General features: G+C 65.3%; 4 protein-coding genes across 4 annotated transcripts in view; 3 read left to right on the top strand and 1 right to left on the bottom strand.

The window, feature by feature from the left end:
- EMIHUDRAFT_119687 (putative sensory transduction histidine kinase) overlaps window positions 1–432 on the top strand; it is a gene marked incomplete at both ends in the record, with an annotated part of 4,718 nt that extends 4,286 nt beyond the window's left edge. Inside the window, one exon of the mRNA XM_005766339.1 lies at window positions 329–432. Within this exon, the coding sequence (XP_005766396.1) occupies window positions 329–432 (104 nt within the window). The remainder of the gene's footprint in view (window positions 1–328) is intronic.
- A 2,243-nt stretch (window positions 433–2,675) lies between these two features.
- On the top strand, window positions 2,676–8,061 carry EMIHUDRAFT_119685 (hypothetical protein; the record flags this gene model as incomplete). Its single annotated transcript, XM_005766338.1, has 8 exons — window positions 2,676–2,923; window positions 3,425–3,611; window positions 3,720–3,764; window positions 4,147–4,187; window positions 5,384–6,068; window positions 6,270–6,629; window positions 6,785–7,074; window positions 7,275–8,061. 8 exons carry the CDS (start codon window positions 2,676–2,678, stop codon window positions 8,059–8,061), a joined length of 2,643 nt encoding a protein of 880 aa, XP_005766395.1.
- A 59-nt stretch (window positions 8,062–8,120) lies between these two features.
- On the bottom strand, window positions 8,121–9,891 carry EMIHUDRAFT_246520 (hypothetical protein; the record flags this gene model as incomplete). The annotated part of the gene is made up of 5 exons (XM_005766337.1): window positions 8,121–8,462; window positions 8,622–8,801; window positions 8,887–8,948; window positions 9,106–9,223; window positions 9,778–9,891. 5 exons carry the CDS (start codon window positions 9,889–9,891, stop codon window positions 8,121–8,123), a joined length of 816 nt encoding a protein of 271 aa, XP_005766394.1.
- A 610-nt stretch (window positions 9,892–10,501) lies between these two features.
- Window positions 10,502–12,086, top strand: EMIHUDRAFT_445765 (hypothetical protein). Its single transcript, XM_005766336.1, has 6 exons — window positions 10,502–10,995; window positions 11,098–11,194; window positions 11,296–11,329; window positions 11,456–11,517; window positions 11,599–11,624; window positions 11,776–12,086. The coding sequence occupies exons 1-6, from the start codon at window positions 10,540–10,542 to the stop codon at window positions 11,872–11,874; spliced, it is 774 nt and encodes a 257-aa protein (XP_005766393.1). The 5' UTR covers window positions 10,502–10,539; the 3' UTR covers window positions 11,875–12,086.
- The last annotated feature ends 956 nt before the right edge of the window (window positions 12,087–13,042 follow it).

The following is a 13,042-nucleotide window of genomic DNA, read 5'->3' as shown; positions in this document are numbered from 1 at the left end:
AGCGCGACGCGCCGCCGTCCACCGCCACGAAGGCGGTCCGCGGCTTGGGCGGCGCCTACAGGGGATCGGCCCGGACAGGCTCGCACACGCACGCACACACGCGCGCACGCGGGCGGGGCTCTGTTCTGCTGCGGCCGGTGGCGCCTTCATCTCGAGCGTGCGCGCGCGCCGCTCGTCGTCGATCTGCTCGAAGGTGCGCCGGACCGAGCCACGCCGGCCCGCGGCCCTGCTCCTGGGCGATGCACCCGGGGCGGAGGCGCCGGTGGCGGTGGCGGTGGCGGTGGCGGTGGCGGAGGCGGTGGCGGAGCCTCCCGAGGTGTGTGAGGAGGTGGTGGCAGCAGTTTCAGCCTCGGCTCCTGCAGAGCCAGCCTTCGCGGCCGCGGCCGACCGGCCGGAGGAGAGGTGGAGGAAGGAGCCGTGCGCGATGCCTAGCTCCGCGAGCGTCGAGCCGCCCGAAGCCTTGACGTCGAGCGGCTCGCCTTGGCGAGAGAGCTGCCGCGCGCCGTCCAGCCGCAGCTTGTGCTGCGCCGCGAGCGCCTCCTCGAGCTGCGCGAGCGTCGAGCTGCCGCTCTCGAGCCGCACCTTTTTGACGCCCTCGCTCGTCCGGATGCGCACGACGAGGCCTCCGGCCGGAGCGCTGCCGCCTCGCAGCGCGAGCAGCGGCCTCGGCGGGCACACGGCGCGCCGCCCAGCTCGGAGAGGGAGCAGCGGATGCCCGCCTGCCGCGGCAAGGGCGGCGGAGACGAGGGCGGCAGCCAGCATATGTGTGTATATGTACACGTGCCCGGCGCGGGCTCGGCCTGCCAGTGGGTATGAGAGCGTTTAAGAAAAAGAAACCCGCCGGCGGCCAAGATCCAAAGTTGAATGCACGTGCTGAAGCGGTGTATCCCGAAACACGCCAAACCTACACACCTACCATCAACACTGAGAAAGTGACATGACGCAAGCGCCATCACATTGCTCGCCCCAACTAGTCGTCCTCCCCCTGCGTGGGCGGCCCAAGGACGGTGCGATCGAGCTCGTCGAGCTCCATCCCGTTCGCCTGCTTGTGCTGCGCCTCCATCAGGCACATCTGAAAGAGGCCGCCCCCACGGAAGTGCGGGCTCGAGAACAAGCGCGCGCGCATCTTGCGCGCCTCGGCTTCGGCTCCTGCCGGGTCCTCGCGCCGCTGCACCACGCGGGGGTCCTCCTTGATTGGGAAGCGATCGAGCGGGAAGACGTCGCTGCGGCGGAGCGAGGGCGGGTACGGAGGCGGCTTCGCTGCCTCGGCGGCGGCGGCCGTGGCGCACTGGCTGGCATGTCCGGCGGGCTCGCCCTCGACGGGCGGTAGCTTGGCCTCGAGGAACGAGAGGGCGCCGTTCGCGGTGTGCATCCGCTCCCGGTCCGGTACCTCCCACGAGGGATGGCCACTGTGCATCAGCGCTGCGCAGGCTTCCGATACGCCGGACGTTCCCGCGACAAAGCCGTCGGCGCTGATGGTGTTGCCCGCAGGAGGCGTCCCCGGAGGAGGGGGCACGCAGCCATGTCGGACCAGCGCATCCAGCCGCGGGAAGCTGGCGGCGAAGCGATACCTAGAATAAGAGCCCGAGCACCCGACCGTGGCGAGTTCCGGCTCGTCGTGGACCTCCCAGAACTCACGCTGGATCAACGCGACGTTCCGTGACTCGCCGCCGCGCAGGCGAGGTGCCTGCTCGGCCGACAGCTCCTCCGGGCCCGCCTCCTCCCAGTACTCGCCACCCGGGTTGCACAGGGTGAGTTCACACGGGCCCTGCGCCTCCTGCATCCAGATCAAGCACGCCTCCACGTCGCAAAGAGCTTCCATCAGCGATGGCGGACCGTCAACCTCCTCATACAGCACTGTGATCTTCACAGGCGCAGGCTCAAACGGCGACGTGCCGCACGAGTCGAAGCGCACAAAGGCTCCTCCGTCGCTGCCTCGTGAAAACACAAACAGCTCGCCCTTGCAGCGTGCCATGTGGCGTGCCATGGCTGGGAACGCCTGATCGAAGTCGACTGGTGCGACGGACATGCCGGCGATCTTCTCGGTGACATCGTCGTCTGGCATCAGCACTCCGAGTGCTCGGCGGCGTCGTCGTGTCGGGATTTAGTAGTCGCGTGGAGGCCGTCGCTAGTAGCTGTTTCGGGTCACGGCCGCGCGTGCTGGCGCTGTGTGCTTTGCTTGGTGGTGTACCAGGAGGAGCGCGCGCGACGTGTGCGCGCGCAGAAGATTGCCGAGGGTCTTCTTCACACGTTCACACGTTCACACAGACCAAACCATAGACCCGGGAGTGCTGCTTGGGTGGTGAATCCCCTCAAGCGCTTGATGCGCGAGAGCGTCGACGCGAAGGGGTATTAAGCGTTCGGCACCCCTTCGCCAGCATGAAATTCGCCGTGCTTGGGCTCGCGCTAGCGTCTACATCCGCGCTAAGAGTGCAGCCACGAGCGACAACCGCACGGATTGGCCGCGAGGTGGTGCGCCGATGCAGCAGTCTCAGCATGTGTGACGCTGTCGACGAGGCATCGATCCCGGTGCTCTCAGGCTGGTCGCAGCTGCAGGATGGTAGATTCACTGGCGTGTCGCGTGATCCGTGATGTCGACTGTCAGCCCGGAGGAAGGACGTCAGATGTGGCTTCGTGCATCGTCCATCAGTTGGACGCCAGGTCCAGAGCCACGAATGGCGTTCATAAAGTCGCCGGGCGGCAAGCTTTACCAGCTCGGCGAGCAGGCTGAAGCGGACGCCCATCTGCTGCGCAGTCTACGCTCATGGGCTGCCGTCGGGCAGGCCAAGAACGCGCTGCTTGCGTTCGCACTGCTCAGCTGGTCAGCGCTGACCCGTGCGGCGATGGACGAGGACCTTCTGCCGAAGCTCGGCGTGGCGTGCGGCGCATCCACGGTGCTGATGCTCACGTACCTGGCCATCACGTCAGCGGCACGGAGTACATGTACTCACAACTCTAAAGCACGCTCGCATGAAGTTACTCATGTTTTCCGAAATGAATCGCTGTTGTAACGCTGGCTATTGAGGCTATTGAGGCGTCGCGTTTGCCGACTAGAAACCCCGGGACCCTGCACTAGGGCGCCCGCGAGTCGGCACCCGCTCAATAGCGGTCGCGATGAAGCCTCGTAGAAACGTCGCAGCCACATCGACCACTGCCGCCGTCGGGTTGACACTGCTACTTCGCTGCTACGTTGTCGACGCGACGGCGAAGGCCGGTGCTTAGGTTAGTGCATGCCGCTTGGCTCTGTGAGCCGCCCGGCTGCGACAATCCGCCACTCTGGCCTCCGCCGCCCTACTGCGTCGACGGAGCGTTGCGGGCTTCCTAGGTTAGTGCATAAGGTTAGTGCATACCGCCTGGCAGTCCGCATATTCTTGGAGGTCCACCTCCAAGCCCTGATAAATGAAAAACCCCGTGCCGCGCCTAGACCGGAAACTCGAGCGAGCCCAAGCAGCGCCGGGACGCTCCTCTCCACCGTGATGCTCCTCGCCATCGTCGTCACCACGACGTGGCTGCGGACGGGCGTCGCCCACGACATCGTGCGCCCGCTCTCCAACGTCGCCGAGATCCCTGCCTCGCCTGCCAGGAGCGGCGTCGACCTCATCGCTGGGCAGGTGCGCGGGTAGAGCTCTCCACCATACTCTGCCGCGATCCCGGCTGCTGCGAGCACGGCGCCGCCCGGTGCGCGCGAAATGACCCCTGCCGTTCCCGCGCGCACGCAGGTCGCCGAGGAGGACGTCGAGTGCCAATGCGCAAGCACGACAAATGTGCGCGCGTCCGCCGCCGCCATGCAGCCCCGGCCCTCCCCGCCGTCGATTTCGTCGCCGTCCGTGCGCGCGCCGCCGTTCACTCTGCCGCCGCCGTCGCCCCCACTTCCGCCGCCCCCGTTTTGCGCCTCGCCGCCGCCGCCGTTCTCCTTTTTCCCGCCGCCCGCGCTTCCGTCAGTCGCGCGCGCGCGCGGCTCGCCTGCGTCGCCGTCGCCCCCCCTCTCGCCGCCGCTCCCCTCACAGCCTCGTACAAGGGTGCCGCCGTCGGCGCCACAGCCTTCGCTCGCCCAAACGGTGACCCTCCCCCATCCCCCTCGGTACTGCCCCACCTTCTTCAGAACCAAATCCTCACCCCCCCCCCCCCCATTGCGCCCCGAATCAGGTGCCATCGCCACGTTTCCGTCGGATGAATTATGTGGAATCGTACCCCTCGGTGGTTTCCAAACCTATTCAAAAATGGACGCTTACAGAAATCGGCAAAAATTCAACCGTCACAACAACATCATTGCGTTCAAAGTGCACAAAGGGTGGCGCGATTTCGGTTGAAATTCGCGTCACCACTCGCCGCCCCTCGCCGCCGATCGATGACGAAGAGGAAGACCGAACTTCGCCCCAACTGCGAAACGATTGCGATTGGCGTTGGCCTGAAGGACTTGCCCCGTTGCTGAATCTCGATGCACACCTTTCGCTGCGAAATTGGGAGCTCAAACCAGGTCATGTTGCCCCATTGCGGCTTGTCGGAACACACCTTTCGGTGCGGCATTGGGCGCTGGAAGGAAATCAAGTTCAGCTGATTTCAAACGCTACCCGATACTACTACTCAGCTTCGTCTTGGGCTAGCCATAGATACCTGCTTCTTGATGAGCGCACAGAGTACTTTGAGTGGCTCTGCACCGTTCGATCACGATGCTTCGGATTGCCACCGGGCTTGGTCTCCCTCGGCGGCAACTCTGCATTTCTCAGCGGCTACGAAGCCGGCTCGGCTAAAAGAAATCACTCTGCGCACCACCCACTCGTGTCAATTTTTCTTCACCACCTCAAATTCTTCTCAGCCGCTTCACCGAAAGGCAACGAATTCCCAGTGCGTTTCATTGGCTGTGTCGAAACAACTTGGACGTTTAGTCAACTGTGGCGCTGGAAATTGGCTTAGATTCCTCTTACAACGCCAGGCTTTAGAAGCCTCTTTACAGAAGACACGCACCAAATGCGTCTTAACCAATCAACTCCAGAGGAATTCGAGCTTACGCCAGGTGAGTCGCGACCAGACAGCCTTTTCCATTTCTCAACCAGACAGCAATTTCTTTTTCTCGGATGGAAGGTCTACCTGTCCTCGATACCGCAGTCACTCGACCGCCGGGAGGGCGTCGACTCGGCTCTGCGTTCCTGGAACCAACGCCTGCACCAGTCTGAACCAGCGGTAGATATAGGGTGCCATTCTTTCAAAAAAAATCGTTAACGAGGGGGGGATTCTATTACGAACAGCACGGGAATATCTCGATGGATCTCCCGATAAATCTCCAAGCAGATCTCGCAGAGGTTTCTTCTTGGGCGGACGACGCCGGGCCTTCCGTCCACCTGGCGACGTCCCCCGCTGGCACGTCTCTCCCCCCCATCCGGAGGTTCGTCGTCGCGTGCGGGATGAGTCGCACGCTGAGGCGCGGCCCACTGCCCGCCAACTGGGACGATGTCAGGGCATTTCCCGATGTGAAGGGGGTGAACGTTGAGCTCCTCAACCTCGATCGGGCAAGCGGTGCCGACACGAATTTGGGCGTCTCGCTCCCGGACGAGGACGAGCGCATGATCGAGCGGAAGCTGTCGCCGACTACCGCGAACAATCTCAAGCACTTGGTCATGGCCGCAGACTACGCCAACCAGAAGGTTCTCGAAAGTGAGGTGGCCATGTACAAGGCGGTGCACAACCACGACGAGAAGAGCCAGTACCGTGCGGATCTCGCAGACACGATCGAGATTCAGGCGGACAAGGATCCGAGCATGCCCGACTTGGGCCCGACTCACCTGAAGGTCGTGCTCGGCCAGCTCCAGATCGCCCACGAGGAGACGGCTGCGGCGAAGGAGCAGATGGACGTTGCAGCGGCCGAGCTCGCGCTTGCCAAGGCCCAGTCCGACAACGCCGAGAAGCAGACTCGCGCCAAGATCTACGCGGAGATCCTCCGGGGCGAGAACGAGGCTCTCAAGCAGCTCGCCAGCCACGGCGCGTCCTCGGTCAAGGACCTGTGCTCCATGGCAAACCAGTTCGGCGCCCTTGTGGCGGAGCAGGGACGCAAGGAGTCGCAGCTGGTCGAGGTCTCCCTCTTCTCCGGCAACGCCATTCAGGCCACCCCCCTCGCCATCGCTCCCCCCCCTCCCACCCCTCCCTCCCTCCCCAATCTACCCCCTCCCCCCCCTCCCTCCCTCCCCCCCCTCCCTCCCTCCCTCCCCCCCCTCCCTGCCTCCCTCCCTCCGTCACCGCCACCGCCCCACGCTCGACGCTGCCCTGGTCATCAGACGGTCAGCGAGGCCACCGTGAGCAGCCACGAGCTGCTCAAGACGCTGTCGGGCTACGTCGCCGCGTCGTCCAGTGCAGCGTCGTCGTTGATGCGCGCGGAGCTGCTGGAGCAGGCGGATGCCAAGCTGGACAAGAAGGAGGAGGCGGCGGCGAAACGGGCGGCGGCGGAAAAGGCGGAGGACGTCGCCGTCGCCGCGGCGAAGGCGAGGTGGGCTTTCAAGCAGGAGGATAAGGTGGTGACGCGCGATGGGGGAGAGAGCAAGTACCGTGAGGTTATCGGCGATGCGAAGCTGCTCAAGGAGGCGGCAGAGGCTGAGGCGAACGAGCTCGAAGCGGCGGCTGCCGCGGCGGAGACGGCGGTACGCGCCCCACCCCGGACCGCCCCGCCCGGCCGCAACCGACACGACCCGACCCGCCGCGCTTCAACACCACCCGAGCTCCCACCCCACGCGCGACTGTCGCCCCCCCCCCCCTCACTCCTTGTGCGGTTCCACCGCCCCCCCCTCCCCCCCAGGCCGGACCGCTGACGCCGCCGGGGACGCCGCCGCTGCAGCCGGCTTCTAAGCGGGAGTACGGCTGCGCGCTCTGCGGCTCAAAGGACCACAACCTCACCAAGACGACGAAGGGTGTGAGGTCGGTGACCTGCCTCTACCACAAGGAGTTCAAGGCCGTGATCGGCAAGGAGGACGAGGTCAAGTTCGTCAAACTGACGCCGACGGAGAGGGCCGCAAAGCGGGCGGAGGAGGCGGCGAAGAAGGCGAAGGAGGCGGCGAAGGAGGAGGAGATGGAACAGGAGGGAGAGCCGTGAGCTGCGCAGTGAGAAGAGCGGCGGCGTAGTAGCGGTCGAGAGAGGAGTTGTGTTGACTGTTGTTTGTCTTCACACCGTGTCGGGAGGTGTCCGCGACGAGGGGTCGCGACACACATCTCGCACGCGAGGTCGAACCATGTCCTCTTCTTTCACTTTCCTGAACGCCTTGCCTATCATCATGGTTGCAACTAAAAAGACCTCCAAGCCCTGGGAGCCCTCCCCTTACTATTTTTGCATGCAAGCGGCTAACCACCCGCGATGCCCTCATATTTTGCATGCTAACCACCGCGATCACCACCTTCGACGAGTTCACATGGAACAACGGTGTGCCCAAGCACACCTTCGAGCGTGACGGTACGGATGCGCTGACGGTCACTCCGACGCCAAACCTCGACTACTGGAGCAAGACGTTCTACGAGCCGCTGCTCGTCAAGCACGACGCGCAGACGTTGCTGAGGCCGGTAGCGGCCGACGTGGAGGCGACGCTCACCACGGCCTTCACGCTCAAGCCGCGGGCCCAGTTCGATCAGGCTGGCATCATGATCCTGGTCGACGAGGGCACGTGGGTGAAGGCCGGCATCGAGTTCACCGACGGCTCGCCGCGGCTGTCGTGCGTCGTGACGAACGAGGGCTTCTCCGACTGGAGCACGCAGACGTGGCCCGACTGGGACTCGGCCGCCAAGTCCACGTCGATCCGCGTCCGCGTCTCCAAGCTGCTTCCGGGCGCAGCGCAGGGCCCGGCGCTCGTCTTCGAGGCGGCGCCGTGGGTGGAGGGCGCGACGGCGGAGAGCGCGGCGCCGTGGGTGCAGATCCGGATCGCCAGCCTGCGCAGCGGCGAGAAGCCGTGGCGCATGGGCCTCTTCGCCATCTCGCCGATCGAGGCGGCGGGCTCGTCGACGCGCTTCCACCACGTGCAGCTCGGGCCGAAGCAGGAGCCCGTGCACAGCGCGGACCCGGGACATGGACCGCAGCAGGAGCTTTGAAAGATTTGAAAGAAAGTGTTTACGTGGCTCACAATCAATTCAAGTGGCGTAAATAGCAGTCAACAGAAACGCAAACGCGAACCCGAGGGTCTCAGCACGATGTGGGGGATCATGCGAGGGCGGGGGATCGCCCCGGTCGACTTCGCGGCGATGTCCTGCGACGCCTCGCCGATGGCGGCGAGGCTCTCCATCGCCACCTCGCTCCCCATGCGCGCGACCATCAGCCCGACGGCCGTCGCCGCGAGCGAGTCGATCCAGCGGCAGCCGCACATGACCCCGAAGATGCCGAAGACGGCGACGACCGACGAGAGCGCGTCGGAGCGGTGGTGGAAGGCGTTGGCGATGAGCGAGGGCGAGCGGCAGCGCACGCCGACCGCGTGCGAGATGCTGAAGAGCAGCTCCTTCGAGAGGACGGACGCCATCGCCACGCAGAGCGCCGCCACGTCGAGGTGGGCGCTGCGCGGCGCGCGGCTCAGGGCGCTCGCCGCACCGACGGCAGCGGCGCCGGCGGCGCCGGCGGAGCCACGGATGAAGCCGAGCAGCGTCGAGCCCGAGTGCACCGTCATCGCGACGCCCGTCGCGAGCAGGATGGCCGCGATGCCGAGGGTGCACACGTGCTCGAGCCGCTCGTAGCCGTGCGCCCCCAGCTGCACCGAGGCCCAGCACAGCGCGTCGCTGAAGAGGTCGCTCAGCGAATGCCAGCCGTCGGCGATCAGCGCGCCCGACGATGCCGACGCCCACTTTGAACCCGGAGAGCAGCACATTGACCACTGCACCGATCATGGTGATCCTCGCCGGAGACATACTGCTGCCGGTCCGGCGCACGTAGCGCGCCAGCGTCTGCGCGCATACGATGGCCGGAGCATGTTTCGCTTTCTGATGCGTCCCTCGGAGAGCGGGCGCAGCATAATCTGGGAGTGTCCCTCCTGATTACTGTAGACGAAGGGAGCGCCGCGGCGCACGGTGCCCGGCGGTGCTGCTTTGGCGACATACGGCAGCGGGTGGATGTCCGGAGCGACCTCGGGCGCACGGGGGGCTGCAGACTGAGCAGCGTCATGGAGGGCTTGACCATCAGGGCCGTGATAAGCATCATGGTGGCCGACGCCGCGTCGATAGTGCCCCACAACAAGGTTCCAGGGTGCCAGGCTAGAGAGCCCTGACCCTGCGGGGTGCGCGGTCGCAGGGCCATAACACGCGGGGGTCTAGAACACGGGTCCGAGGGCTCCTGGCTCCGCCTACCGTGGGTTTCCCTTTAGCGCTGCAGAACGCACCCTCTACTCGGGTTAGGTTAGGTTAGGTAGGAAGGTGAAGAACAGCCAGGCTCGGATTGGACACCAACGCGGTATGGTGGACGCTGGACAGATGATACTCGGGATCTTCGTCATCACACGCATGCCCCTCCGTTGGGATTGCCATCAGTCAATACATATGTACTTTTTACTTCTTGAGTCAAGGAACTCATGAGCGCATTGCATCAATGTTTTGCCACGCTCGATCCGGATCCATCCCCAGCGATCCCCCAGGTCCCCACCCATCCCCACCCATCCCCACCCATCCCTAGCCATCCCCAGCCATCCCCAGCCATCCCCGTACGGGCTGGTTCCTGGCTGGTTCAGAAGTCAGGCGGGGGCGGTGGGGGCGGCGGAGCCGGTGGCGGACGTGCGCGGCGTGCCTCCTCGAGCTCCTCGTCGTCGCCAAAGTCAGGCGCGGGCGCACGTGCGGCTTGGACCACTGCATCGAGGCGCCGACGGCCAGCGCGAAGCCTTCGCGCTCGTTCGGCAGCGTGTGCTTCGACTTGCGTGCGCCAGAGGCTGAGAAGAGCGAGTGCATGGATAGCTTCAGTCAGCAAATTTCGGCGTGCGCTGAAAGCAAATTTAACCCCTCGGCGTGCGCTTGTTCACAGCTAGGGCGCCCGTCGCCTACACGGGGCACTAGAGTGACACCCAGCGAGGGACAGACCTCTCAATGATGATGGACGAGCCATGGCGCCAGGCAGGCGAGTTGCCGAGTTCACACCGTCCCATGGGACGTAATGAGCGCGGCGCCGCGCGCGCGAAGGCACTTCACAACTTTGACGTACAAACATGTACATGTACAGCTGTGGAGCGTGCGGCCGACGTGTCCCGCTGATCCCCGAGGTCCCCACCCATCCCCACCCATCCCCACCCATCCGCCATCCCCACACCCATCCCCACCCATCCCCAGATCCCCACCCATCCCCACCCATCCCCACCCATCCCCACCCATCCCCACCCATCCCCACCCATCCCCACCCATCCCCACCCATCCCCAGCTCGCTCTATCACACACCCCAAGAGCCCTCGGGGAAATCCGTTCGCCAGACGCTCCGAGCGGCGGGTACCTCTTCCTATGGATGGACCCGGGGGTGGCTCTTTCGAGGACTCGCCAGGCTCTGCTCCAAGAGACCAAGAGACCAAGTGTTTGCTGTGTGTGCGCGCTCTGCAACGAAAAAACATCATGTTAGCCAAGTTTCAGGCGTATTTTAGCAGCGAGGCAACGGCGCTGGAGAAGTCGGCGTACGCCGTCATCGGCAGCGCCATGCTGATGTTCAGCACGTTTGCGCTCGTGGGACCCCGCTGGCTGCCTGCGTGCGACTTGGCGCGCCAGCCGGCAGAGCTGTTTCCGAACGCGCATTACGGCGCTGATCGCAGCCCGTGCTGGTACCGGCGATATGCGCAGCTCGGCGGGCTGAGCAGCTTCGAGGCGGACATGTGCCGGCGGCTGCTATTTGCGCTCCTGTGCGGCACACTCCTCGGCACCGAGCGGTCAACCTCCAGTACGCCAGCGCCGGTCAAGTCGATGTGCATGGTGACACTCGGCGCCTGCATATGCACCATCTGCTCTATGTTCAGCGAGCTGCATGGCCCCCTCTCCTTCGACGCAGCCCGTGCCACCGCGCAGATCCCAAAGGGGGTGCGGCCCTAGCAGCAGCCGCGCAGTTAGGAGCCCCCAACCGGGCCTAGCGGCCCTCCCCAGGGGGCCTGCGGGAGCTCGAGCCGCTCTTCCCGCGGGCAGGTCGGCTTCATCTGCAGCGCAGTCCTCTGGCGGTCTGGAGGCGGCTACACGAACGCCGTCCTCAAGGGGACAGTCTCGTCAACCTCCTTCTGGGCAGGCGCCGCCGTCCGGGAGACATCTCGGCTGCACCTCGCTCAGAACCTCCGTCGGATCTCGGCCGCACCTCGGCTGCACCTCGCCACCCTCCCTCGTGCGCAGGCGCCGCCATCGGCGCCATGGCGGGCGGAGGCATGTGTGTGCCGCCCTAGCCGCCGATGCGCCTTTGCAGACCCCTCCTCGCCCCTCCTCGCCCCTCTGCGCCTCCTCGCCTCCTCAACCTCGCCTCCACCCTCCTCGCCTCCTCCGCCCCTCCCCGCAGCTACGGCCCGGCTCTCTTCGCAACCATGCTTTGCGTGACGGTGAACCAGCTCGGCAAGCGCGGTGCGTGGGCAGCCTCGCCAGCCGCCCGACACAGGGGCGCGGCCAGCACTCATCTGCCCCGCCCGCCCCGTCGCCGGCCAGGCGCCTTGCGGCCTATCGCGTCGGAGGCAAAGACCGCCCGCCTCTCAGCCCGCTGCACACGCGTGTGCGCTTTCCGCACGGCGCGGTGACCAGAGACCTGCGGGGGAGGGCGGCGCCCCTCGCTAGGCGGGAGATCCCGGCTCGATCTCGGCTCGATCTCGGCTCGATCTCGGGTAGGCGGGAGGCCTCCTCGCGCCGCTCACCGAGTCGCTGCTCGCCCCTCCCGCGGGGACACCAACCTCCCCCGGTGCTAGACCGGAGCTCGAGAGTGGCTGAAGCGAACCGAGCACGCGTCCGGGGAGGAGCTGTACAGTAGGCTGCTTGGGGCTTGGCAGAGCTCACAAGAACTATTACCCCCGGTACTACCGTACTGTGCACATTACGGGAGCGAAGGGTGTGTGCAGTGTGGAGAGTAATGGACATCTCTGCGCTCAAGAACAGGAGATCGTTGGGGTAGAGATAGTAGATTAAGACTGGAACGCCCGGCAGGACGCTTCACCGCGAGGCGCGCGCGGCGGCACGCCGCGCGCGCAGGCCACCGAGCACGCGCTCGTTACCCGAGCACCACGGTGGTCCCGCCCACATACTCGGAGCGAGCCTCAACCCCTCCGCAGAGTAGTTCTGAAAATATTGATCCTCAGGCAGGCCGGGAAACTCGAGCGGGTAGTCTTCAGCATGTTAAGCACTTGTCGAGCGAGCAGGGCGGGATGACCGTCGCCCGCTCGCGGAGTGATGTGGCCGGCGGCGGCGGCGAGCGATGCGGGCCCCCACGATGACACTCCCCATGGGATCGACGCGCGCTGCTGCCGTGAAGACGGGCCCCAGGCAGGCAGCGGGTCATGTCAGACAGGGCTGCGAATGGGACGTCGGCCGTAGGGTCGCAAAGTAAGAGCCCCGACCGTCATGTACTGCAAGAAGTCGACGGTCTTTGCCTCTGTAGATGGCACTGGTCCCAAGGGTACGATCGCCTCAGAGTGCCCCAAGTCGCCCCACTGCAAAAGGAGCTCGGGCACCGGGATTTGGTGGGAATGCAGTGCCTGGACGCACACCGTCCGGAACGCATCCTCATCCACGTGCACCGTGCTGAACACGCCGAGGTCGGACAAGGCACCGAGAGGATGCGGCGCCACGCCGCGGCCAAGACGGCCAGCCACAAGATGCTGAGTCTGTCAAAGTAGTTGGCTACAGCGGGATCGGGCTCACAGAACGGGAGAAGTCCACTGATGGCGGCCCACTGCGGAATCTGGACCCACGACGGTTGCATCCCTGGAGGAAGGGGCAGATTGAGGAAGGCCGGATTGCCCACCACAGACCACGGAATGAAGCGCAGGGTAGAGGCTACCACTGTTGAGTCGACGGGCATCACCAATGGCTTTGCGGGATCGGGGTTCTGCTCGGCCGGAATGCTGAGCTCGGCGACGGCGAGCATCGCGGCGCTGGTCGT

The sequence above is a fragment of the Emiliania huxleyi genome (assembly GCF_000372725.1).
Source record: "Emiliania huxleyi CCMP1516 unplaced genomic scaffold EMIHUscaffold_515, whole genome shotgun sequence".
Taxonomy (NCBI): domain Eukaryota; phylum Haptophyta; order Isochrysidales; family Noelaerhabdaceae; genus Emiliania; species Emiliania huxleyi.
This window is presented reverse-complemented; position numbering and strand designations above follow the sequence as displayed.

Excerpts from the sequence above, each read along its gene's own strand:
- EMIHUDRAFT_445765 (XM_005766336.1), top strand. The coding sequence starts at position 10,540 with ATGTTAGCCAAGTTTCAGGCGTATTTTAGCAGCGAGGCAACGGCGCTG. Across the intron at positions 10,996-11,097 it reads CCGCGCAGATCCCAAAGGGG|GTCGGCTTCATCTGCAGCGC; the intron begins GTGCGGCCCTAG and ends TCCCGCGGGCAG. Across the intron at positions 11,518-11,598 it reads GAACCAGCTCGGCAAGCGCG|GCGCCTTGCGGCCTATCGCG; the intron begins GTGCGTGGGCAG and ends GTCGCCGGCCAG.